General features: G+C 39.5%; 1 protein-coding gene across 1 annotated transcript in view; it reads left to right on the forward strand.

Annotated features, from left to right (window-relative positions):
* Positions 1 to 28: 28 nt before the first annotated feature.
* gcn1 (GCN1 activator of EIF2AK4) overlaps positions 29 to 23,613 on the forward strand; it is a 36,498-nt gene continuing 12,913 nt past the window's right edge. Inside the window, exons 1-39 of the mRNA XM_022670562.2 lie at positions 29 to 109; positions 1,640 to 1,742; positions 1,858 to 1,921; positions 2,491 to 2,622; positions 2,734 to 2,842; positions 4,143 to 4,241; positions 4,532 to 4,666; positions 4,758 to 4,826; positions 4,907 to 5,015; positions 5,926 to 6,000; positions 6,585 to 6,713; positions 6,813 to 6,863; positions 7,462 to 7,560; positions 7,678 to 7,851; positions 8,135 to 8,287; positions 9,253 to 9,345; positions 9,441 to 9,516; positions 10,290 to 10,449; positions 10,718 to 10,907; positions 11,806 to 11,930; positions 12,294 to 12,472; positions 13,053 to 13,146; positions 13,243 to 13,356; positions 14,690 to 14,888; positions 14,972 to 15,121; positions 15,933 to 16,114; positions 16,215 to 16,295; positions 16,747 to 16,890; positions 17,495 to 17,619; positions 18,554 to 18,743; positions 19,341 to 19,411; positions 19,560 to 19,725; positions 20,204 to 20,398; positions 20,491 to 20,737; positions 21,017 to 21,138; positions 21,714 to 21,828; positions 21,965 to 22,144; positions 23,101 to 23,321; positions 23,528 to 23,596. Of these exons, the coding sequence (XP_022526283.2) occupies positions 92 to 109; positions 1,640 to 1,742; positions 1,858 to 1,921; positions 2,491 to 2,622; positions 2,734 to 2,842; positions 4,143 to 4,241; positions 4,532 to 4,666; positions 4,758 to 4,826; positions 4,907 to 5,015; positions 5,926 to 6,000; positions 6,585 to 6,713; positions 6,813 to 6,863; positions 7,462 to 7,560; positions 7,678 to 7,851; positions 8,135 to 8,287; positions 9,253 to 9,345; positions 9,441 to 9,516; positions 10,290 to 10,449; positions 10,718 to 10,907; positions 11,806 to 11,930; positions 12,294 to 12,472; positions 13,053 to 13,146; positions 13,243 to 13,356; positions 14,690 to 14,888; positions 14,972 to 15,121; positions 15,933 to 16,114; positions 16,215 to 16,295; positions 16,747 to 16,890; positions 17,495 to 17,619; positions 18,554 to 18,743; positions 19,341 to 19,411; positions 19,560 to 19,725; positions 20,204 to 20,398; positions 20,491 to 20,737; positions 21,017 to 21,138; positions 21,714 to 21,828; positions 21,965 to 22,144; positions 23,101 to 23,321; positions 23,528 to 23,596 (5,007 nt within the window). The 5' untranslated portion in view covers positions 29 to 91. The remainder of the gene's footprint in view (positions 110 to 1,639; positions 1,743 to 1,857; positions 1,922 to 2,490; positions 2,623 to 2,733; positions 2,843 to 4,142; positions 4,242 to 4,531; positions 4,667 to 4,757; positions 4,827 to 4,906; positions 5,016 to 5,925; positions 6,001 to 6,584; positions 6,714 to 6,812; positions 6,864 to 7,461; positions 7,561 to 7,677; positions 7,852 to 8,134; positions 8,288 to 9,252; positions 9,346 to 9,440; positions 9,517 to 10,289; positions 10,450 to 10,717; positions 10,908 to 11,805; positions 11,931 to 12,293; positions 12,473 to 13,052; positions 13,147 to 13,242; positions 13,357 to 14,689; positions 14,889 to 14,971; positions 15,122 to 15,932; positions 16,115 to 16,214; positions 16,296 to 16,746; positions 16,891 to 17,494; positions 17,620 to 18,553; positions 18,744 to 19,340; positions 19,412 to 19,559; positions 19,726 to 20,203; positions 20,399 to 20,490; positions 20,738 to 21,016; positions 21,139 to 21,713; positions 21,829 to 21,964; positions 22,145 to 23,100; positions 23,322 to 23,527; positions 23,597 to 23,613) is intronic.

Genomic DNA, 23,613 nt, shown 5'->3' on the forward strand with positions numbered 1-23,613 from the left:
TGCCTCTGCATGGCTCTGACCACGTGGGAGAGGATGTAGCTAATGCCCCGGAAATGACATCATAAAGTCTTTCCAGATCGAGACCGGCAAGATGGCGGCGGACACGCAGGTTGGTGAGCGGTTCTGGGCCGGAGCGGGGATTCGGGGTCCGGGGTTCGGTCTGCGGGCTGCGGGCGGGGTGCGCCGGTTCCGCGGGAGGTTGTGGCGGTTTAAGGCCGTGCGGCTCGGTGTCTCCGCGGCTCCGGGTGCTGCTGTGCTCCGGCTGCGGGCTGCCGTGATCCGCACAGTGCTGAATATGAACCGAGCTGTCGGAGACACACTGCTGCTGCTGCTCACAGCCTCCCGTTACCGGTAACACTCCCGGTTCAGGAGCCGCACAGCGCGGGCAGATCACCGGGAGCGGGGTTATTACCGGTTTAGAGAGGATACGAGAAGCTGAATAATAAAAATAGAGGATTAAATCGATGCCACGTCTTAATTAAGTGCTGTGTGGATCTGAATCAGCTGTGTGTGTGTGTGTGTGTTCTGTGAGTTAGCCTGTTAGCTTATGCTAGAAGACAGCTACGTTAGTGCTAATGCTAACTTTTAGCTTTACTTAGTGAACTACAGTTCCAGCGTTAAATAAACTTTAATAAAATAAATGAATGAATTTTAATGTATCGTTTTGTTTAACTCTAAGTGATCAGTTAAACTCTAAAAATCATGATTAATATCAGTGTAGCGTCTCTGCTGCTACTTGTCACTTTTTATTTTTAGCCAGTTAAAGAGACACTAAATTTCATTTTCCAGCAGGACTATATTATATTGTCACACTGTCCACACTTACCTAAAAATCTATAATCTATATAATCTAATTTTCTGTGTCACTGCTTTTTGGATTATATTTTATTGTCTGTAAGCCAGAAATAAACGCTTAAAATAGATCAAATAGATCTATATTATGATTTTCACATTTTAAAGCTTGAATTACTGAAATAAAGAAACCTTTTTTTCAATGATATTTCAGTGATTTTTTGAGATGCACTAGTGTGTGGCATTGCAGGAATGGTAGCAGAAGCACAGTAACGCTATGATATTTGTAATATTTTGCCCTCTTCTCACTCAGGTACACTAATACTTTCAATTAATAAAGAAGAAACTACAGCATCTAAACTACAGACAACATTTCTCCCAAATTCCAAATAAAAATATTCTCATTTAGAGCATTTATTTACAGAAAATGAGAAATGACTGAAATAACAAAAAAGATGCAGAGCTTTCAGACCTCAAATAATGCAAAGAAAACAAGTTCATATTCATAAAGTTTTAAGAGTTCAGAAATCAATATTTGGTGGAATAACCCTGATGGTTTTTTATCACAGTTTTTTTTTCATGCATCTTGGCATCATGTTCTCCTCCACCAGTCTTACACACTGCTTTTGGATAACTTTATGCTGCTTTACTCCTGGTGCAGAAATTCAAGCAGTTCAGTTTGGTGGTTTGATGGTTTGTGATCATCCATCTTCCTCTTGATTATATTCCAGAGGTTTTTAATTTGGTAAAATCAAAGAAACTCATTATAATCAAGTGCTCTCTTCAGAGATGGATTTATTTAAAATAAAATATCCTGGTTTATCTGTGTTTTCATGTCTGTTTCCAGGTTTCAGACACGCTGAAGAAGTTTGCAGTGAAAGTGACCACGTCCAGCGTTAAAGAACGCAGAGCTGTTTTAGGAGAGCTGCAGGAATGCATCAGTGGAAAGAGTGAGTTACTGTTTAAAGTGTATTAATTTCAATAACAGTAATAATAGCAGTATAATATTAATTTTATTCATGTTTTACTGTCTGGTTATTTATTTTAATATATTTGTTTCTTTAGGTCTGCCAGAACCAGCCGTCAAAGGTCTATGCAAACTCTTTTGTCTCACCCTCCATAGATACAGGTGAGAACGACTTCAATATGTTCACCTTAAAGCTCAGTGTTCTTTATCACATATGAGGTTTGACATATACACATATTTACACACACACTAATATACTCTCCTCTGAAAGATGTGAAAGAGCTAAAACTACGGTTAGCGGCTAATGCTAATGCTGCTCCATCCTTAGTGCTGGAGAAACTTCACCTAATCTCCTGTATAACTCTGTACTTCAGTTGGAGTGGCTTTACTGCTCCTTAATACCTGACTGATAGAATTAATATGTAAGGAGCACCGTTGATTTTTTGGTAAACGAACGGATTTTAAGTACATCTTCTAGACCGAAAAACACGGTGATGTTCTAAACCATATTATGAGAGGGTTGTTTAAGAAGTCAATCAGTCAATCTGAAAAATTTCAGTTTTCAAAAAACAATCAGAAATGTTATGATGAAACTGGCTCTCATCAGGACCGCCCTAGAATATGAAGAGCAAGAGTTCCCTCTGTTGTACAGGATAAGACTGAGACTGAGAGTGAATGATGTACAGAAACACAGTAAAGATGAATTTGGTGATTTTGTTTGTGTTTTAAAGGGATGCAGCTTCTCGGCGTGCCGTTCTCCGCACCATCGACCTGCTCGCCCAATCACAGCCTGACGCCATCGCTGCCAACCTTCCACCCGGCCTGCTGAACTGCGGAGTCGTCAGTAAGGGCGTGATGCCTGGGTAGGATTATTAAACTCCTTTTATTAAGACTTGATAAATAAACTGTTTGTGTAGATAACACTGAATCATGTAGAGGTTATTCTGCTCTTATTTTTATACCTGTGTTTGCAGAAAGAGCTCGGCTTCAGGTGCTTGCTGTGCCTTGCCATGGACCTGCCTGATCGTGCGTGTAGTGTTCCCCACCACAGAGAAGAGAGAGGGACCCCACTGGAAGAAACTGGTCCGTTTATTCAACCTTTGCAAAATATGTAAATATTGCTATTAAAGCAAACTTGAAGAGCAGAATATTTACAAGTGCATCTAGTATAATTAGAATATGATTGAAAAGTTCGTTCATTTCAGTAATTCAGTTCAAAATATTAAACATTTCATATTTTATATAGATGTATTAAACACAGAGTGATCTAAAATAAGCATTTATTTATTCTATTATTGATGATTATGAAGCTTACAGCCAAAGAAAACCCAAAAATCGGTGTCTCAGAAAATTAAATTATATTATAGAAGGTCAATTGGTACTTTTGTAACAGTGTGGGCAGTGTGCCAAGTCCTGCTGGAAAATGAAATCCACATCTCCTTAAAAGTTGTTATCAGCAGAGATAAGCATGAAGTGCTTTAAGATTTATAAATAATATTTTAATTTTATATGGATGTTTAATAGTTTCCACAACGAGTAGAAACGAGTTTATTCTTTATCAGGAGTGATCTGTTTACTAAACACAGAAAACAAAAGCAGAGTTTCAGATTTCAGCTCAGTAACTGTTACAGTTCAGTGATTACACTAAACACACCTACAGTTGGAGGTGGGCCCGGTTTGACCGGTATGATGAAAAAAGTGGAGTGGATTAATTTTCTTTTTGGAAGAAGAGAAATACCTAAATATATACACATAAAATGCAGTTTTGGAAGTTCTGATTAGAGAATATTTAACTTTACAGGGTCTGATGTAAACCTGACTGAGCCCGACCCACAAACTGTGATTATGAGCTCGAGCCTGATTTAAACCTACATTTTTTTTTGTAAAACTGAGCTTTTTAAAAACATTTTTAGGCTGTTTAAATTATCGAAATGTATCCAGAATGATGTTAACTATCATTGCAACACTGAAGAAGCATAGACCTGTTATTCATTAGGCTACAAAAAATGAGGTCTGAATTACTTCCCTCTAATCTAATATGATTTAAAATAGTTTAAAAATATAAATCAGACTTTTTGAACAGACTTACTTGAGCTTATGATAAGCTTATAGCCTTAAAGTCTAAAAACACACAAAAAGAGCAATTCAGCTATACACTGCACAGTCATTAAACCAAAATAGACCAAGAACAGCAATAACATAATTTACAAATACTTTCCTCTACTTTAATATAATTAAAGGTTTTATTAAAAACATATTTTTTAATATATATTTTTTATATATTTACAACATATATGTTAAATATTATACTTTTTTTTTTTTAAATGTATTGCAATGTCTCTGTTGTGTGTGTGTGTGTGTGTGTGTGTGTGTGTACACACAGGTGGAGGTGCAGAGTCTGCTGGTTGCTGAGGTTGTGGGCGGAGCTTCACAAAACGCTTTCAAATCTGTAACCAAGAGGCTCAGGAAGCTGTGGAATGATGTGAGAATATCAGCTGTTATTAATACAACTGGGATTAATAATTCATAATGGTTCATCAGACTGGTTAAACATTGAGTAGTTAACTAAGGGTGTTTTTTACATTGTGTATAAATTATTTGGTCTGTTTAATTTCATTTTTTACACTGTAGTTTAGTGAACGGACTAAAAAACTTTTCTAAATCCTGTTGTCATTATCAGATATGTGGGCGGAGCCTCTCTATATTCTATACTGTGTTGCTGTGAGATGATTGGATGATTTAGTTTTAATATTATTCTGCTTTATTATCCAGAACCCTGGTCTGGTGGATCAGTACATGACCACTCTGCTGGGTCTGGATCAGAACCCCTCTCTACTGCCTCTGCTGGCGCTGTGTGTGGATTACTGCACCGCCCAGAAAGACCTGACCACCATCAACAAGCATAAGGTCAGTCCACGACTTCACTACAGGCTTACAACTCACTCTTTTATGTCTAAATAAATATTGTGTATCTTGAAAATGTATTTTCTCCTCTCAGGCAGCTCTGTTAGATCTGTACATGAAGACGGTTCTGACCAGTAAGACCCGGCCGCTGCAGCACATCCTGGTGAGTGGAGTAGCTATGTGCTGGAATTGATTGTGTGGTTATAGTATATGTTTTAATATATTTGTATTTAATGTCTTCAGGATAAAAGTGGATCAGTTCTTCGTCACGTGTCTCACTCTGAGTTTAAGGATCAGCTGCTGCCCACCCTGCAAAAAGCTCTGCTCCGCAGCCCAGAGAACGCCATGCAGAGTAAGACCAGTGCAAAGTCTGGGGACATTTTTTTTTTAAGAATTTACATAAATACTTAATTAAGACCAAAAAATGCACGTTGAAATGCTGCAAAAACGTGTGCAAATGTGTGGTGTTGTGGAATTGAGCAGTGTCCAAAACCTTTGGTTAAGTGTGTGCGAGAAAGCCTTTTCTTAATAGCTGAGTTATCCAGCAGCTCCTCCATACACACACAGTACTTCGTAATTGGTTTACTACGTAAATTACTACGTAAATTGTATTGGTATAACATCTAAAACTAAAAATCTAAAACATCTCTACTGATTATACATATATATACCGAGTTTCCTGATTCTAGCTAAAAAAAAATAACTGCAATTTTTGTGGTTATTCTACCATGACAGCTGTGGGAAAAGAAATGTGTTATATTTTGGGGCGAGAACAATAATAAGATTACAAAGCAAGGTTATAATAGTTTTGAGTGTTTCATTATAGTTTAATTTTGTTTTGTTTTGACTTTTATTCCTCTGATTCAGTTAGTTTTGTTAGTTTAGGTATTCATTTTCATATTTTGGGGTATTTGTAAGGTGCAGGATTCAAAAAGATATTGTGTAATAAAAACTCAACAAAGTAAACTGTTAAAAAAGGTTCAGTTACTGTTAAACAACCAACTATTCCTAAAACTGTAACAGTCCACAGGATAGCAGCCTTAAGCACAAAATGCATTTAATACAACTGCTTAAAATCGACTAGAAAAAATCGACTAGAACACACATTAACATGAAAATAAAAACCTATCCACGTGACACACATTATCACACCAGGGAGAAAGATATAAAAACGCATAATGGAGAAAACAGTAAGTTGGCTTTTCCAAGGTAAATGAATTATAATATTTTATATGTTCTGTTTCTCTGTTTGCTGTGTTTAGCTGTGTCCTCCCTGCTGGCTTCCCTCACTCTGGATCTCAGTCAGTACGCCATGGACATCGGGAAAGGCCTCGCCAGTAAGTGCCCTCACTGTTCCTGCTGTAATACACTGATATGATTGTGTTTGTATTTCTACCTGTGGGACTTCAAGTGGTCCAGCAGCTTAAGGTGCTGCTACTGTGAGCAGAAAATTGCTGGTTCAAATCCCAGTCATGCAGCTTGCCATCAGCTGCCAGAGCACTGAGAGAGCACAGTTGGTCTTGCTCTCTCTGGGTGGGTACAGTACAGTAGATGGCGCTCTCTCTTTCCCCTATTCATCACTCCTAGGGTGATGTGGATCAGCACAAGGCTGCATCTGTGAGCTGATGTATCAGAACCACCAGAATCTCTACGCTTTCCTGTTTTCCTAGTGCTGTGATGCTACTTGGCAATGCTGCATCAGTTCAAAAAGAGGCGGAGTCTGACTTCACATGTGTCGGAGGAGGCGTGTGCTGGTCTTCTTAACCCTACTAGTGTTGGAGCATCACTAGTGATAGGGGGAGGAGTCCTAGTAAGTGGGTTGGGTAATTGGCCGTGTTAATTGGGGAGAAAATGGGATAAAAATGAGTTTTAATTTCTATTATTTCTAACTGTGTGTGTGTGTGTGTATTTGTATAATCAGGTCAGTTGAAGGCGAGTAACACAGAGCTGATGGATCAGGCAGTGCAGGCTCTGCAGAACCTCTCTCAGCAGTGCAGTGACCCGACTGCTGTTCAGAACCTCGTCACTCATCTCTTTGGTATTCTTGGAGGTCAGCGAGCGAAAGCATATATACAACAATAACACACTCATATATTTAATTAATATATATCTGTCCACTAAGTCTCTCTTATTCTCTCACTTTTTTCAGGTTCAGAGGGAAAACTCACCACAGTTGCCCAAAAAATGAATGTGCTTTCAGGTAAGCTTTTCTTCCACAGGTTATATTTACATTGCAGGTATGTCCCTTAAAAAAATCCCTTTATTGCTGCTGTAAACTGAAAATATTTGGATTTGACATTCAATGTGATGTTAAACGACCACAATAAAAGCATTTTTTGAAGGTTAGGAAATTTGGAGATTTTTTTAAGAATTGGTAGTAATGGGACGTTTCGATTGAGACCTTTTTGGCATCCAATTTTAATACCCTGCTCTAGTCATCAAGAGTTTATTTTTATTTTTATTTTTTAATTTTAGGGGTATTTTTTTTAACAGCACTCACAATGTTTGTATTTATCTGCTCTGTTCTTTTTTCTTTTTTTTTTTTATTTGGTGTACCTGTTTAACATATGTTACTTAATACACCAGTGATGACTTTCTTCTTCACTGCATTCCAAATGGAAATGAAATGTTAAACTTTCGTCACAGATATTCATCTTTCAATGTCAAACACAAGTGTTTTTTTTTATGTTAAACAGAATAGAAATAAGGGCTTTGACCTCACTGTTTCTATACTTTTGGAGGTGAATGTAAATGTGTCCTAAACCTGATTTAAAAACTTAAAATAACTGTTTCTACAGGCATCAAGAGCTGCAGCAACCATGCGGTCTCTGGTCCCTCCAGCCAGACCCTGATCTCCAGCGTGACAGTGCTGTTTCTTCCTTTCCTGCAGCAGGAAGGTGAGGAACTTTCATCTGTTTCCTATAATCGGTTTATCACCCGTTTATATATTTATACTTATTTAAATCTAAAATAAATTAAACTAATTCTGAGCAATATCCGTGTGTGTGTTTTAGTTCATGAGGGGACGCTGGTGCACGCCGTGTCGGTGCTGTCTCAGTGGATGTCTCGTCTGAACACTGAAGCTCCAGCAGCTCTGAGAGACTGGTTTAAAAAAGCTTTCACACTAAAAGCCTCCACCTCAGCCGTGCGCCACGCCTACCTGCAGGCCATGCTGGTGGCTTTTAAAGGTCAGTGAACTGTGTATCAATTATTTGACCAGAAATTAGAACATTTCTGGACAATTTTGTGCCTGAAAAGACTGAAAAATATATACTGAACAATGACTAATTTGCTTAAAAATGCTTTAAAAAAAAAAAAAAATGATACTCATCATAAAAAAATAATTGCACCCAGAAGGGAGTGTCTTGATTGCGATGATATTCTGAAATAATATGAAGATTAATAGGAACAGTGAAATGTAGACTGATATGAGCAATATTTATTCAGCATGTGTACATGTTTTTTCTTCAGGAGACACTCTGGGTCAGGCTGTGGATCACACTGCTCTGCTCATTCAGACGGTGGAGAAAGCTGCTGCTCAGAGCTCCCAGCATGCACTGCTCACTGAGGGAGTGGCAGCCTCTGTGCTGCTGTGCCGGCTCTCCACGCTCGATGTTCTGCCCGGTGAGAAAAACTACATATATTACGAATATTTTGTTTATTTTTATCATGGTAGCATTTTTTTGTTTACTATATACTGTCATTGTCAACCAATCTGCAGATTATTTGTTTGATTAGCCGATTAGTCGCGATTATTTTTATTGGCGTGCCAACATTTAGGTCCCAAGACTAAATTTTTCAGTACATTTTGATAGTTTGATGTACCTATATTAAACAAAAATTACAGAGTATATTATAGGAAACATTCACACAGGATGGTTAATATTTTTTTTAGGAGATTCTAGCATACTTATATGTATTTGTTTATTTTATATTTTTGTCTTACTCTTTTTGCAAAGGACAAACCTACCTGAAATAAATGATTCTCTAATCAATTTTTGTCTTTTTTTGTTTGTTATAGTCTGTAGTTACGGTAACATAACTTAGTTATGCTCCGCCTCTTTTTGAATTGCCAAGTAGCATCCACTAAAAGAACTCTGCTTCTTGAACCAGTTCTATTCAGGCTTATAAGAACCGTGGTCCTTTCAGTGAACCAGCCAACGGTTCCACCGGTTTTAGTGTAACCGTCAAAACGTCACATCATACGTCACCAGCAGAGGGCGCTGCACAGCGGGGGTGAATAGGACAGCGGTCCCCGTTCGAGCTGAAGAAGCTAGTTCCTGGTTCTGGAAACGCATTTGTTTGTATTTTATCTTGTCCTGTTCTTAGAGTGAAAAGAGAGCAGTTTTTTACAGAAATTACGACTGTAGATATTTTTAATAAGGTCTCACCTTTAAAACTTTTACAATTTTTAAAGTATATTAATGTGACCAACCTTATCTAATGTTTTTCTGAGTGAAATCTTTTGCTTGTATTAGCCATGAAATAGCCACAGCAGCTAAATTGGCTTTAAACACAAACAAACAAACAAAAAAACGCATTTGTTTGTGTTGCTTTTGCTTCATGTGTGTCTCTGCTTCTCTCTATAGAGGCTAAACTGACCTCGTTCTGGAATCTGATCCTGGATGAGAAGAAACCTCTGTTCACTACAGAGAAGTTCCTCTCTCAGGCCGGTGAGGAAGGTGGGTTTCTCTCTATAATCATCTCTCAGATTATTACTGAACTCCTGGGTTTCTGTGTTTGATGTGATGGTTGTTGTATTTGTGTGTTTCCTCAGCTCTGTGTACGATACTGCAGCTGTGTGAGAGACTGTTCCTGGATCAGTCCCACAGACTCAACAACAGCAAGTCTCAGTAAGTGCTGCTGTATCTTTCTGCTCCTAAGGTCTAATAGGGTGTTTTCATACCTACAATTTATTTCTATGGTCCAAATCAGTTAAGTTTGTTTATTTGAAGCGTTTCCTCCCTCAGATTGGTTTGGTTTCATACAGGCATAGATCTAAACGCACCGATAAACCACGCGACAACAAGAGTCTCCTCTAATTGGTCAGAAAGTAAATATAGTTTGAAGATTGTGTTCCAGTGAGTATCTGTGCAGTGCAGTGCAGATGTACACGTAGTAAATGGAGTCATGCGGCTACGAACAGTGAGCGCTGCACAGACCGTGTTTGGTGTGTAAACAGCATGGAGCGGCAGCAGAGACAGCGTTTTTTTAATAGCTTTGGTAACTAGCGTTATCTGGCTAATATATCAGATTAAACTGCACCTTATCAGCAGATTAGGTCAAATAAAAGCAGTATATTTGATAGCTGTGTCAGAATGAGACCAGATCATGTTAGTTTGGGACAGAGATCACCTGATCACCTCCCTTAGCAGGTCTCGGTCCAGTTTTTACAAAGATTGTCCGTCATCGACAACGAAACAACTGGTACTGTGATCAACAGGCGAGAAGACTGTATATCTCTTTGCTTTAGAAATATACAATGATTTCAGTTAAAGATAAGGTCAACAAAAACTTAGAACAACAAAACAGCAAAGCAGGAGGTCTAATTACCCAGAGGACATTAAAATGTGGAATATGTTAATATTTAGTGAGTAAATCTCTGTCTGTCTCTCCGTCTCTTTAGGATGTATCATCGGTCTATAGTAGCTGTGCTGCTGTGTCGGGTGTGGAGGGTGAGGAAGCGAGCTCAGCAGAGTGTAAAGAAGCTCATCTCATCACTGGGCGGCTCCAGCCTAGCCCACGGCCTTCTGGGAGAACTGCGCGTCGTCATCAACAAGCATAAGGTATATAAACCCATGTGAATAAAAAAAATAATAGCTCTTACTGAGCTTCATTCTGGAGGTGAGAAAAGGCGGCAGGTTCTCCACTCTGGTTTTATTTATTTCCTAGTTAAAGCAACACATAATAAGCAGAGCTTTTCAGATAGAGTTTCAGAAACAGATTCATCCTGATTGAGTAAAAACTCTGGTGAAAGTGTTTAAATGAATTATTGGTGTATTTTTAGGAACAGGAAGTAGCTCACGCCTATGTCTCTCCGTCTCTCCCTCTCAGGTTTTGCCCCCGGAGGCTCTTCAGACGGACACAGGAGAGCTGACTGATCTCGGTCGGTCGTATATTCCTCCTCGAGTTCTTCTGGAAGCTCTGAGTGTGATCTGCTCTGTGGCGGGACAGTGGAACGACCCTGCTGAAGCAGAGAAACTAGCTCTAGAGATCATCGTCGTCACCCATCATCCCTCTATAGGTCCGTTATACACACTCCTCCACTCGTTTTACACTTTTTGTAGTTTGTCTTGTTTGACTTTTAGCTGCTGATAAAGTGGGACTTCCGTAAAACTGTGAACAAAATGGAAAATATACCCTTTCAGACCCTGCATCTACTAAAATGGACATCATATATTATTATATTATATTTTTTGTGCATAACACTTTTTGAGAGCTGTTGTCCATCAGAACCAGACCATGAACAAGTAACTTGTCCCCGCCCACTGCAAAAACACTGGAAAAACAGTGGTACTAGAGCCATTGAGGCAAAATAATAGCTATTTTTTTTGCTAATTTAATGGGATTTTTAGGGATAAATAAAGTAAAAAAGGTCAATATGAAATGATATGAAAAAAAAATAATTATACACACAGGCTTACAATGCAATAGAAATAATAGATTATTAGAGTCTTTTCTGTGCATTTTTTTTTTCCGTCACTGGAGAGAATTCAGGTCTGAAAGGGTTAAATAGATTAATTATTTTTGAATTGCTATTTAAAACAAAATCAATTACAAAACTAAAGTTAAAAATAAAATTTTGAACACTTTTTGAACAATTTTGTAGCCCAGCAGATGTACAAAGCACAATACATGTACATCAGCAGTGCTATCCTAATCATGAATTTACTTCAGTAGAGCTCATATCACATATTTAACTTAGTAGTGCTATTTTAAACAAATTTATACCTTATTATATACCTTATACCATTATTATCCTAGCCCTGTACAGCTCGTGTCTTTCCAAGAAGTAGAAAACTAAGTAAACTGATTCCACGTGTGAAACGGGAACACATTATTTAATTTTGTTTATGTGCTTGTATCTCATCCCTGATGCTCAAAAATCCTTTTTTCTTTTCTTTTTCTTTTTCTTTTTTTAGTATCTGCTAAACCGGCGCTGTGGCCGCTCCTCTTGTCCAGCATGAAGATAAACGCTGCTGAGTTTATCGACGCCCACATAGAGGCAATCCTTCCTCTTCTGCTGGAAGCGAACACTGACAATGAGGTAACTGTTATTAAATAAGTAATTATTTGGTTAAATAAGTATCAGTTCAGTAAAAGATGTAGTTGTAGCATGTTTTAGGGCTCAAAGCAACTCATTGACTCATTGTGTCCCAGATCACACAGTACCACAGTTTCTATTTTCCAGGCTGTTGAATGTGGAATATGGAGCTACACTAGTGTTTAATTTCTCCATTAAATTCTGTAACTTAGTAAATGCACCCTGAGATATTATAATACTGTAAATCTTCCAAGTGAGTAATACACTACCCTCGGAACAATACAGGGAATTACCAGCTTTAAAAAAAAAATGTATTAAAGGAAACGTATACATATACAACCCCAGATAAACAGTATGTCTCTGTAGGCCGTGAGAAACGCTGCAGGTGAGCTGTCAGTTCTGTCTCCTGGAAAGCTGCTCCCGCGTGTGATGGATCATGTGACCATGTGGTTGTCCAATCCCTCGCTGAGTCAGGTGACTCGTCAGGAATACGCCATCATGTGCACACCTGAGGGGGAGCTGTACGACAAGAGCATCATCATGAGGTAAGAGCTGAGAGCGCACCGATACTTCAGGACGTCCTGCTGGCATAAGATAAGAGATGAGATAAAATAAATAAGATATAATAATATATATATATATAGTATAAGATAATCGAAGATGAGATTAGATAAACAGATAAAAGAAGATAAGGTAAAAAATATATATATAAAAGGAGGTGATAAGATAAGGTAAAAGAAGATGGGAAGATCTTTAAGAAGTTGAGATTAGATAAAAGGAGATGAGACTAGATAAAAAACGAGCTTAGATTAAAGATATTAGATAAAAGAAATGATTAGATGAAAAGATAAGATTGGATAAAAGATGAGATAAAAGAAAAGATTAGATAAAGGAAGATTGGGTAAAATGGAAATGAGATTAGATAAAAGAAGATATGATACAATAAAAGAGAATAAGATAAGACAATAGATCAAATAAAATAGAAGATATGATAATCCTTTGTTAGTCCCACAGTGGGGAAATTCAGTGTTACAGCAGCAAAGGGATAACAGATAAAATAAACAGTACAATATATACAATAATAAATAATAATAATAAAAAAATCCCATAATGCTTTATTTCCAGTGCCCAGCAAGAGACCTCCAAGAAAGGCAACATGAAGAGAGAGAACAAGGCCTACTCCTTTAAAGAGCAGATCATCGAGCTGGAGCTGCAGGAGGTGAGGGGATAGTTTGCTAGTTTTCTTTTTAGCTCAGAAAATATTAGTGTTTTTCAGTGTTTTAACTTCATTCGTGTCTCTGATTCTGTGCTTCAGGAGATCAAGAAGAAGAAAGGAATTAAGGATGAGGTTCAGCTCACCAGCAAGCAGAAGGAGATGATGCAGAACCAGCTGGAGAAAGAGTCTGCCATCCGGAAGAGACTTCAGGGGGTGAGAACCTGAACCACACACACAGTGATGAGGCAGTGTTTGTCCTTTCTCTAAAGTTTGGTTTATGTTCTACGGTGGCCGAGAAAGCCCAACGCAGTGCAAATTGAAAAGCGCTGCAAAAGCACAAAACACATCCATCAAAATTACAACACAGGCGCAGCAAATAGAAAAACGCGCTGCAAATACAACCACAACACAACGGAAGTGAGTCACAACACAACGGAATTTTCCCGGGGGACCTTAAAAGATACTGTACCAGCTAAGCTGCGTCTTCAGTAACGTCTCGGACTTCACTATGTGTACAAAGGACAATAAGTGGCAAACAAGGCGTTTTGTGAAGCAGAACTTTTAATAATATGCACACAACCGTGGTAATCACAGGTAATAAACATAACTTACTTTTCAGAAGCTTGTTTGCCACTTATTGTCCTTTGTACACAGCTGGTACAGCATCTTTTAAGGTCCCCCGGGAAAATTCCGTTGTGTTGTGACTCACTTCCGTTGTGTTGTGGTTGTATTTGCAGCGCGTTTTTCTATTTGCTGCGCCTGTGTTGTAATTTTGATGGATGTGTTTTGTGCTTTTGCAGCGCTTTTCAATTTGCACTGCGTTGGGCTTTCTCGGCCACCGTAATGTTCTTTTCTTTAAAGCAGCATTAGATTAGTTTTATGTGGGGAGGTGGAGTGATGCATTTTTTACTGGAGCATATTAAGAAAATATACGGCCGTTTTGCACAGGATACGAAATCTCTGCATTAGTCTTGTATAGTATACTGACACTAGAAAAGTATCTCAAGTATCACAGAGTGACTTAGAAGAGAAAGCCAGGCATGGCTGCCTACTAATCCAGTGAATCCATGTTTGATGTTCTTTTGTTCCATTCATTCATACAGATATTGTATCAAAAGTCATTTTGATATTGTATTACTCTGTATAAATGCCTGAGATGGGAGTGACTACTCGATTTACACTCTGATGTTGCCTCCTAAAACATGATTACAACAAATCCTATAATTCATCTATAGTAATGGTGTAAAATCTAAATAAAATATGTTCTTTTTTATTATTATTATTATTATTATTATTATTATTAACACATTGGGGATGAAGTAAGGTTAAATTGCCACAGAGCTTTGGAAATGGAACGTCTAATCCATCTGCACCCACTATCAGACCTAACTCCAACTTCAATAATATTCACATTACTTTGCCATGAGCACACTGGCCTGTGTTTATGAATTTTGAAGAGCTTTGTAGTGATAATAAAATATTTATAGCTTTTGTTGTGATAATTTGACTGTAATTAACTGTAATTGTTCTCCCTCTCCTCTCTCAGTTGGATGTGGAGCTGCAGTGTGGGGTGGGGTTGTTGGAGGCTATTATAGCTCGTGGTCCTCCTCAGATCTCGTGGCACCTGCCCGGAGTCCTGCAGGTTCTCCTGCCGCTGCTGCAGTCTCCCCTCGCCGCTCCTCACGTCCACCAGGTGTTTCTCCACACAGGAACCTGCCTCCTGCCAAAACACCTGCACTTCCTGGGTACAGCACCTGTTCTACACCTGCAGCTCAAATTCTGATCAAATCCTTGCCCAGAAGTTCACACCACTTTTCCCTGTCTCTAGCTGTTCTGGTGGGTCATGTGACTCTGCGTTTGGTGAAGCCGGAGTGTGAGCTGGACCCGGCGTGGTCTCAGGAGGACCTGGATACAGCCACCCAGCGTACCGTCCACCTGCTGCACACACACACTGTACCACAGAGAGAGGGCAAGATGGGTGAGAAACACACACACACACACACACACACTTTACCAGAGTGATATACTAGTGCATTTTAATAAAATTAGAATATCGTTGAAAATGTGAAACTCATATATATTATATAGATGTATTAAACACAGAGTGATCTATTTTAAGCGTTTATTTCTTTTATTATGGATTACAGCCAATGAAAACCCAAAAATCAGTGTGTGCAGTGTGCCAAGTCCTGCTGGAAAATGAAATCTTCATCTCCATAAAAGAAGTTGTCAAGCAGGGGGAAGCTGTAAGATTTTGCGGGAAACAAGACTTTTTCCCTCTGCTGACAACTTTTATAGAGATGCGGATTTCATTTTCCAGCAGGACTTGGCACACTGCCCACCTTGCCAAAAGTACCAATTGGTCTTATAATATATAATATTTTAATTTTCTGAGACACTGATTTTTGGGTTTTTATTGGCTGTAAGCCACAATCAACACATTTTCAACTGAATTATTGAAATAAAGTAACTTTTTAATGATATTCAAATTTTTTGAGATGCACAGATGCACCTGTATTAGCTGCTCTGTGGGGGTTTCTATCCTGCGGGTTCTAAGTATTGAAAAACAGGGTGAAAAGGATAATGATGAAGTATACAGAGAAACAGATACACAACTACAGTCTGTAATTCTCAGTGGATCTTTTAAAATAATGTTATAATGGGTAAAGAAACAAGAATGTGGTAATAATTTAATGATTTATATAATATATATATATATATATATATATATATTTTTTTTTTTTTTTTTACTGTATGATATGCACTCTAACGCTGTGTTCTGTTCTCAGATGCTCGTCCTCTGTCTGGTCCGGGATTCTCCTTCTGTTTCCCGCTGCTTCAGGCCGTCCTGAGCCAGAACAGCAGCACCTCTGAGGAGACGGAGCTCATGCTGACCCGCGCTCTACAAACCATCCATACCCACGCCCAGCTCCGCTCCGCCACCGACATGCCCGACACACTCATAGACGAGGTACACACACACACACACACACGCAGCAGCAGGAGATACGAGTATACCCTGCTGAAGCTGAACTAAACTCTACTGTTCTTGTTTGTCTGTTTTTTATCAGAATGGTCCCGAGCTTCTCCCTCGTGTGAACATGCTGCTGCTGCTCACCAAAGTGATCGGCACCTCCACGCCACGGCTGCAGGTAAAAACCACGTGCACCACTGGATACTTGTGCTTTGGGGTCGTTATGCTTTCTTTCTTGTACGTGTTCCTAAATTTTTATCAATTTATATTGTTTTATATTTCTGGAAACTTTCAGATATGCATAAATTATGTTCTTCCAAGTGTTTTAGGTCTTATTTGGAAGAAGAACTTTTACCTTTAAAATAAAATCTAAGGGCGTCGAGTGGTCCAGTAGTCTAAAGCACTGCCACTATGAGCAGGAGGTCGCAGGTTTGAATCCCGCTCATGCAGCTTTACCATCAAGCTGCCGGCGCTCAGAGGGAGCACAATTGGTCCTGCTCCCTCCGGGTGGGTAGATGGCGCTCTCTTCCCACATCACTCTTAGAGTGATGTGGATCAGCACAAGCCATATGTCAGGCTTTAATATATATATAATATATATAATATATTTATAACCTGTTATTTTGCAGGTTTTGGCGTCGAGCTGTCTCACGGCTCTGTGTTCGAGTGCCAGTGGGCAGGTGGGCTGTGCTCTGGCTGAACAGCCCGAGATCGACGTGCTGCTGGAGGCTCTGCTGTCTCCCTGTTTCTCCGTTAGAGACGCTGCCCTGAGGGTAAGACAACTACCTATCTCTTTTTGTGATCGGCTGTCTTTCTCAGGGTTCCTGCGGGTCCTTAAAAAAAAATGTCTTAAATTGTCTTGAATTTGCTGTAGGTATTACATTTTCAGACTGTGTGTTTAATGCCGGTGGGAAAACATGTATATATAATGTTAGCGGTAGCCTTGCTAATGTTACAGAGAGCGAGCTAAGGTTAGCAGAGAGCTAGCTTACATTAGCGGTGAGCTAGCTAACACTAGTGGGGAGAGAACTAAGGTTACAGAAGGCCGAGACCTAGCTAAGGTTAGCAGAGAGCTAGTTTATATTAGCGGCGAGTTAGCTAGCTAACATGCTAACATATAACATAACTTCATCGGTGAGCCTGCTAATGTTAGCAGCGAGCTAACAAACTGGAAGCTTAAAATAAGTCTTGACTAAGACTATAATAAATAACACAATTTTAGGCAACAAGTTTTAACTTCCAATACAATAAAATTTTTTCCATCAAATAAATTATGATTACATTTTGGAAGCCTGTTTCTTACCAGTTTTGGTTACATGTGAGCTTCTAGCTTACAGTTTATATTGTGTGTGTGTGTGTGTGTGTGTGTGTGTTTAGGGTCTGCTGGAGCTGGAACTGGCTTTACCCACAGACGGTGCCGAGCCCAGTGGGCTGAAGGTGCTCAGGAGGCTGTGGGTGTCTAAGTTTGATGTGGAGGAGGAGGGCAGGGAGCTGGCGGAGAAGTGAGTTAAAATCTCAACATCTGGCAACATTGTGCTTATCAAAAATTATATTATAACAGAAACAACCTGATTAATTAAAAAGGTTTGATTCAGAATCTTGCTTCATTTGACCATTCCTCTCTGTTTTACAGCACCAGTCAAAACATTATAAATGTAATATTGAAACTATATATTTATTATATTATATTAAAGCTATATAGGAACACATGCAGAATTATTCAGAAATGATTCTTTAAATCAGACGTATGTTTGAGTTCAGGTCTGCAGACTCTTGGTGAGATTTTAATCTCAGTGTCTTCATGAGGGAGAATCACCTCAGCATCTTGAAGGAAGGAGTTCCTTAAGGTGCTGAACAGTAGCTGCTGCTTTCCTTCATGATGTGAAGGTCCAGCTCATCCTAAATCAGAGAGAGAGAGAGATATTAAAATACTCTATATTCAAACAGCGGTCAGTGTCCTGTCTACTTAAGATAATAAGATCTCTGACCATAATTATATCATGCAGGAATTTAACTTAAATCTGTTAAATTCCTGTATTTTTTAATATCTCAGTTATTAGAAGTGTCCATATATCACTTATGCAATAATAAAATAGTTTTCATTTGGTTGCACTAGTGTATTCTTGAATTTTTTTTTTTTAATTCAGTGTTTTGTAATTTTTTATCAAAGAGTATCGTAATTGCGAAAATACCATGTAATATTGTGATTATCCTAGGGCCATATCGCCCACCTCTCCTTGTGTTAATAATAATGGAGATTTTAGTTATTATTATTAAAATTGCTATTACACTTTTTGTATTTTTCGTTTACAATTTAGAAAAAAATGTGTATAGTTTGGGTATTGTATCAGAAAAAAGGTCTTATTTTTTAATTGAACCTGCTTTTGTACAGTAAGTGTTTTTTAGTGTATAATTGGTAAATATCCCCCCCCGCAGGCTGTGGCAGACTCTGTGTGCGGAGCTTGTCCCTGAGCTGTGTCCTCTGCTGATCGGAGACGTAACTCATTATGAGGAGACGGTTCGGGCGGCGGGGGCCGAGGCTCTGTCCGTGGCCGTGAGTCAGTTTCAGGACCAATCAGCTGCAGTCCTGTCCCAGCTCACTGAGCTCTACCAGCAGAAACTCTACGTAAGTGTCTCTCTCTCTCTTTCTCTCTCTCTCATTCATTCCTGCATTAATAATTAATTTCAGTATAATGTAATTGCAGAAATGACAGCTCTTTAATCAGATTTTAAATAACGTGTCACCAAAACATTGTGGCCTCATTTCTTCCTCCACTTTTTATTCTAAGTGTTTCACATCGATCATTTTAAACAGCTGTAACTGCTCAGTGAGTCTTACTCTGAGTGAAATGGTGTAAATCTAGATAATTTGGGTTTGGGAAGTTTAGAGATGGTGCAGTGAGCTTAAAGGAGTTGCATAATTGTATTTTATTATACAGTAAAGTTCATCTCAAGGATACAAAATCTGTCTCTAAATGAGACTTCAGGAGAGTGCAGCATAACATGTGAAAAATTGGTATGTGAGTTTGTGTAAAAAGTCTTTTTGTATGCATAGGATTTAATTAGGAATGCCCCGAATTTTTTTTTTAATATTTATTTATTTTTATTTTTTGGCCAAAACTGGAAAAAAATTAAATAATTGACCCCCCTATACACTGTAATTACACCATAAAGAAAAACACCATATTAACTGCTTTATCTGTATTTTATATTTTATATACAGAGACCGCCCCCTGTTTTGGATGCTTTGGGACGAGTCATCTCTGAAGCCCCTCCTGACCAATGGGAAGCCAGGTAAAGTGCATACTGTACTTTTTTTTTTTTTTTTTTTTTCCTCTCCAGCCGAAATATAACAACCAGCTCAGTCAGCCAGTGATCAGGAGGATCAGATGGAGTGTATTAGGAGTGTAAAAGGATGGATGTTTTTACCTGTGTGCTGCAGGTGTGGAATAGCGCTGGCTCTGAATAAACTCTCTCAGTACCTGGATGAGAGTCAGGTGACTCCCCTCTTCCTGTTCTTCGTGCCGGATGCGCTGAACGACCGGCACAGTGAGGTGCGGCGCTGCATGCTGGACGCAGCCCTGGCAGTGCTCAACACCCATGGCAAGGTGCACCTGCATTACTATACTTTCTTTTATCTTATAGCCAATAAAAACCCACAAATCAGTGTCTCACAAAATTAGAATATTATATAGTATCAAATGGCACTTTTGACAGTGTGGGCAGTGTGCGAAGTCCTGCTGAAAAATGAAATCTGCATCTCCATAAAAGATTATGTGGGGAAAACACAGTGGATCAACGGGCATGTCTCTCTAAACCATCACCGATTGGTGGAAACTTTACACTAGACCTCGAGCAGTTTGGACTGTATGTCTCTCCACTCTTCCTCCAGACTCTGCTCCCTTCATTTCCTTCAAATGAAATGTACAATTTACTGATGATCAGTGATGGTTTAATGGAGAGTCATGTCTTTCATCTGCTGGTGTTGATCCACTGTGTTTTATTATCAAGTCCAACAGCTTACACGTCTCTCTATAATATCTTCTAATGTAATAAATAATGTATCATGTCTCTGTGGTGCTGCAGGACAATGTGAACTCCCTGCTGCCGGTGTTCGAGGAGTTCCTGAAGAACGCTCCTCAGGATGCGAGCTATGACTCTGTGCGTCAGAGCGTGGTGATCCTGATGGGTTCTTTAGCCAAACATCTGGATAAGAGTGATCCCAAAGTGAAGCCAATCGTGGCCAAGCTCATCACGGCTCTGTCCACGCCCTCACAGCAGGTAAGATCTGTTCTTTAATCCAAAAAAGGGTCTCTTTCCTGTGCTGCAGCCTGTCCTCCTCTCTCACTCTTCACCTGTCCTCCTCCCCTCAGGTCCAGGAGTCTGTGGCGAGCTGTCTGCCCCCGCTGGTCCCAGCTATAAAGGAGGACGCAGGGGACATGGTGCGGAAGCTGCTGCAGCTGCTGCTGGAGAGCGATAAGTACGCGGAGAGGAAGGGCGCGGCGTACGGTCTGGCCGGACTTGTGAAGGGTCTGGGGATCCTCTCGCTCAAACAGCAGGACATCATGACCACCCTCACCGACGCCATCCAGGACAAGAAGAACGCCAGACGCAGGGAGGGTGAGTGTCTTGCGCCCAATTTAACCTACGCTGTAGCCTGCGCGTATCCAGCTACGCAGCGGAGAGCGTTTATACTTCTGTGTGCGCGTATCAGTGGCTCTGCATCACTCTGCAGTTTAAACCGCGTATAAACTGAGCCCTACGCTGCTTTTAGAAAAGAGTTTAAAGGAACAGTTTGTACTAAATATCAGGAAATATTAGTGCTTGAAATTAACCATATTAATAAAAAACATCTAAATCACTCTGCACCTTAAAGCTGTGGTCTGGTTTGTTTCTCAGGTGCTCTGTTTGCGTTTGAGATGCTGTGTAATATGCTGGGGAAGCTGTTTGAGCCGTATGTGGTTCATGTGCTGCCGCACCTCCTCCTGTGCTTTGGAGATGGGAACCAGTACGTCAGAGAGGTCTGTGCACACTTCACTAGTTTTTTTTTTATTATTAATTAAAAAAAACTATCTCTCTCTCTCTCAATGTAAGTTAAATGGAAATCATTTATATGGTTTGTTTGTTTTGTGTTGTCTCATTTGATAGCCTTGTTTTAATAATAATTAAAAAATAATTACAGAAAACCTTAAGACAACTTGGATTTTTATTTTGTTTTATTATTAATTTTTTAAATAAGTGCATTGCCTTGTCTTATCGGGACTCAGCAGGTACTCAAAAATCACAGGCTCAGTCAATAAATGACTCTTAGGTACCTCATCTGACTCAAACTCCAAACCATTTTTTATGCTGCAAAAACTGCTCATGAGAATCATGTAATGCTAAATTAGTCATATTTGTGTAAAATCCTGTAATATTACTCTATACTCTTTCAATCTGCATTCTTCTTTACTTTCAGTGAGGCCTCTGTATCTCTCAGCTTGTCCAGAAATGCATGTGTAAAGTGTAGATCCAGGCATTTGCGTTCAGAAAAGCTCTTGAGTTATACAGTGCACGTCTGAAAGAGGCGTCTGTCTCTGTGTTTCTTGTATATCAGGCAGCGGATGACTGTGCTAAAGCTGTGATGCGGAACCTCAGTGCTCACGGGGTGAAGCTGGTGCTGCCCTCACTTCTCGTGGCCTTAGAGGAAGAATCCTGGAGAACCAAAGCAGGTGAATTCTTACTTACACAGTCTCATAACACACACAGATACATAAATGAATTTGTTGGTTGTTTTTCTGCTTGTGTATTTCAAATATATGTGTGTGTATATATAAGTTTTAAATCAGAGTTTGTGTGTGTGTGCAGGTTCTGTGGAGCTGTTGGGAGCCATGGCGTTCTGCGCTCCGAAGCAGCTGTCCTCATGTCTGCCCAGCATCGTCCCCAAACTGACGGAGGTGCTGACTGACTCGCATGTTAAAGTGCAGAAGGCAGGACAGCAGGCCCTGAGACAGATCGGATCCGTCATCCGCAATCCTGAGATTCAGGGTGAGAGAGACGTTTTACATTCAGAGAGCATCTATAACTGTTCCTTCAGTACTTTTAATAACCAAACTTTACTAAGCAGTTACAGGATATGCATCGAACAGTAAGAGCTGTTCTCATTAATGTCTAAGGTTTTTAATTGTTTTATGACAAACCGTAACAATAATTAATTCAGATTCTCTCTGTATAAATATTCAGAAAGTGCATGTACAGTAACAGTGCAAGTTTGGGTAGATTAACACTAACGTTATCCAAACTATGAAGAATAAAATATATTTTAGATTCTTCAAAGTAGCTCCTCTTGTTTAGATGATGAGTTTTGAACATCTCTGCTGGATTTTCTCAGTCAGTTTTATGAGGTAGAGTCTCCTGGAATTCAGGCTTTCAGTTAACAGCTGTGCTGAACTCATCAAGAGTTAATTACTTGAATTTCTTGCCTCTTAATAAAGTGTTTGAGAGCATCAGTTAAAGTAAAGTAGTGAAGAGGTAGAGTTACAGGTATACAGTGAATAGTGAATATTTTAGTAATGTTCTAATCCAGAAAAGAAACAAATACTTTAAGAATAAATGAAGATCAGTCAATCGTAAGTGCAGACACCGCAAAGACCATCAAAAATGTTATGATGATGAAACTGGCTCTCATCAGGACCGCCCCAGGAGTGTATAGAAGAGCGAGAGTTTCCTCTGTTGTACAGGATGAGTTTATCAGAGTTTTCAGCCTCAGAAACCACAAGTAAACAAACAGCTCCTCAGATAAGAGTATCTAAATACTTCACAGAGTATTTTAGTTTGTTTAACACTGTTTTTAAGTTACTGCTTGATTCATAATCTGATAGATCACTTCTCTATTCATTTACTATTTAATAAAAAGGTATGTCCAAACTTTTGACAGGTACTGTTTATTCTTCATGCTCTGATTTGCTGTGTTTTTATTTACTCAATGCGTCTCTTCTCCTCAGCTATCACCCCCATTCTGCTGGACGCTCTGACGGACCCCTCTCACAGGACTCAGCACTGTCTCCAGACTCTGCTGGAGACCAAGTTTGTGCACTTCATCGACGCCCCCTCGCTGGCTCTCATCATGCCCATCGTCCAGAGGGCCTTTCAGGATCGCTCCACCGACACCAGGAAGATGGCGGCTCAGATCATCGGGAACATGTACTCCCTCACTGATCAGAAGGTGAGGATCAGTACCAGCATCAGACTCTAATGCTGTTAGACTTTCCAGCAGCGCTTCTCTATGTTTCTTCCATTATATGACCACTGTTTTACATTTAATAGCATGTATTTGTAATGAACATGGTGTAACAGTACTGATAATACTGTTTATAAAAGAAAAGTACTGATGGTAATACTGCATTTCTGTCGCTCTCTCTGTTTTTGCAGGATCTGTCTCCCTACCTGCCGAGTGTGATTCCAGGACTCAAAACATCTCTACTGGACCCTGTACCAGAGGTCAGCTCCCTGTTTAG

The sequence above is a fragment of the Astyanax mexicanus genome, chromosome 12 (assembly GCF_023375975.1).
Source record: "Astyanax mexicanus isolate ESR-SI-001 chromosome 12, AstMex3_surface, whole genome shotgun sequence".
In the NCBI taxonomy this organism is placed as follows: domain Eukaryota; kingdom Metazoa; phylum Chordata; class Actinopteri; order Characiformes; family Acestrorhamphidae; genus Astyanax; species Astyanax mexicanus.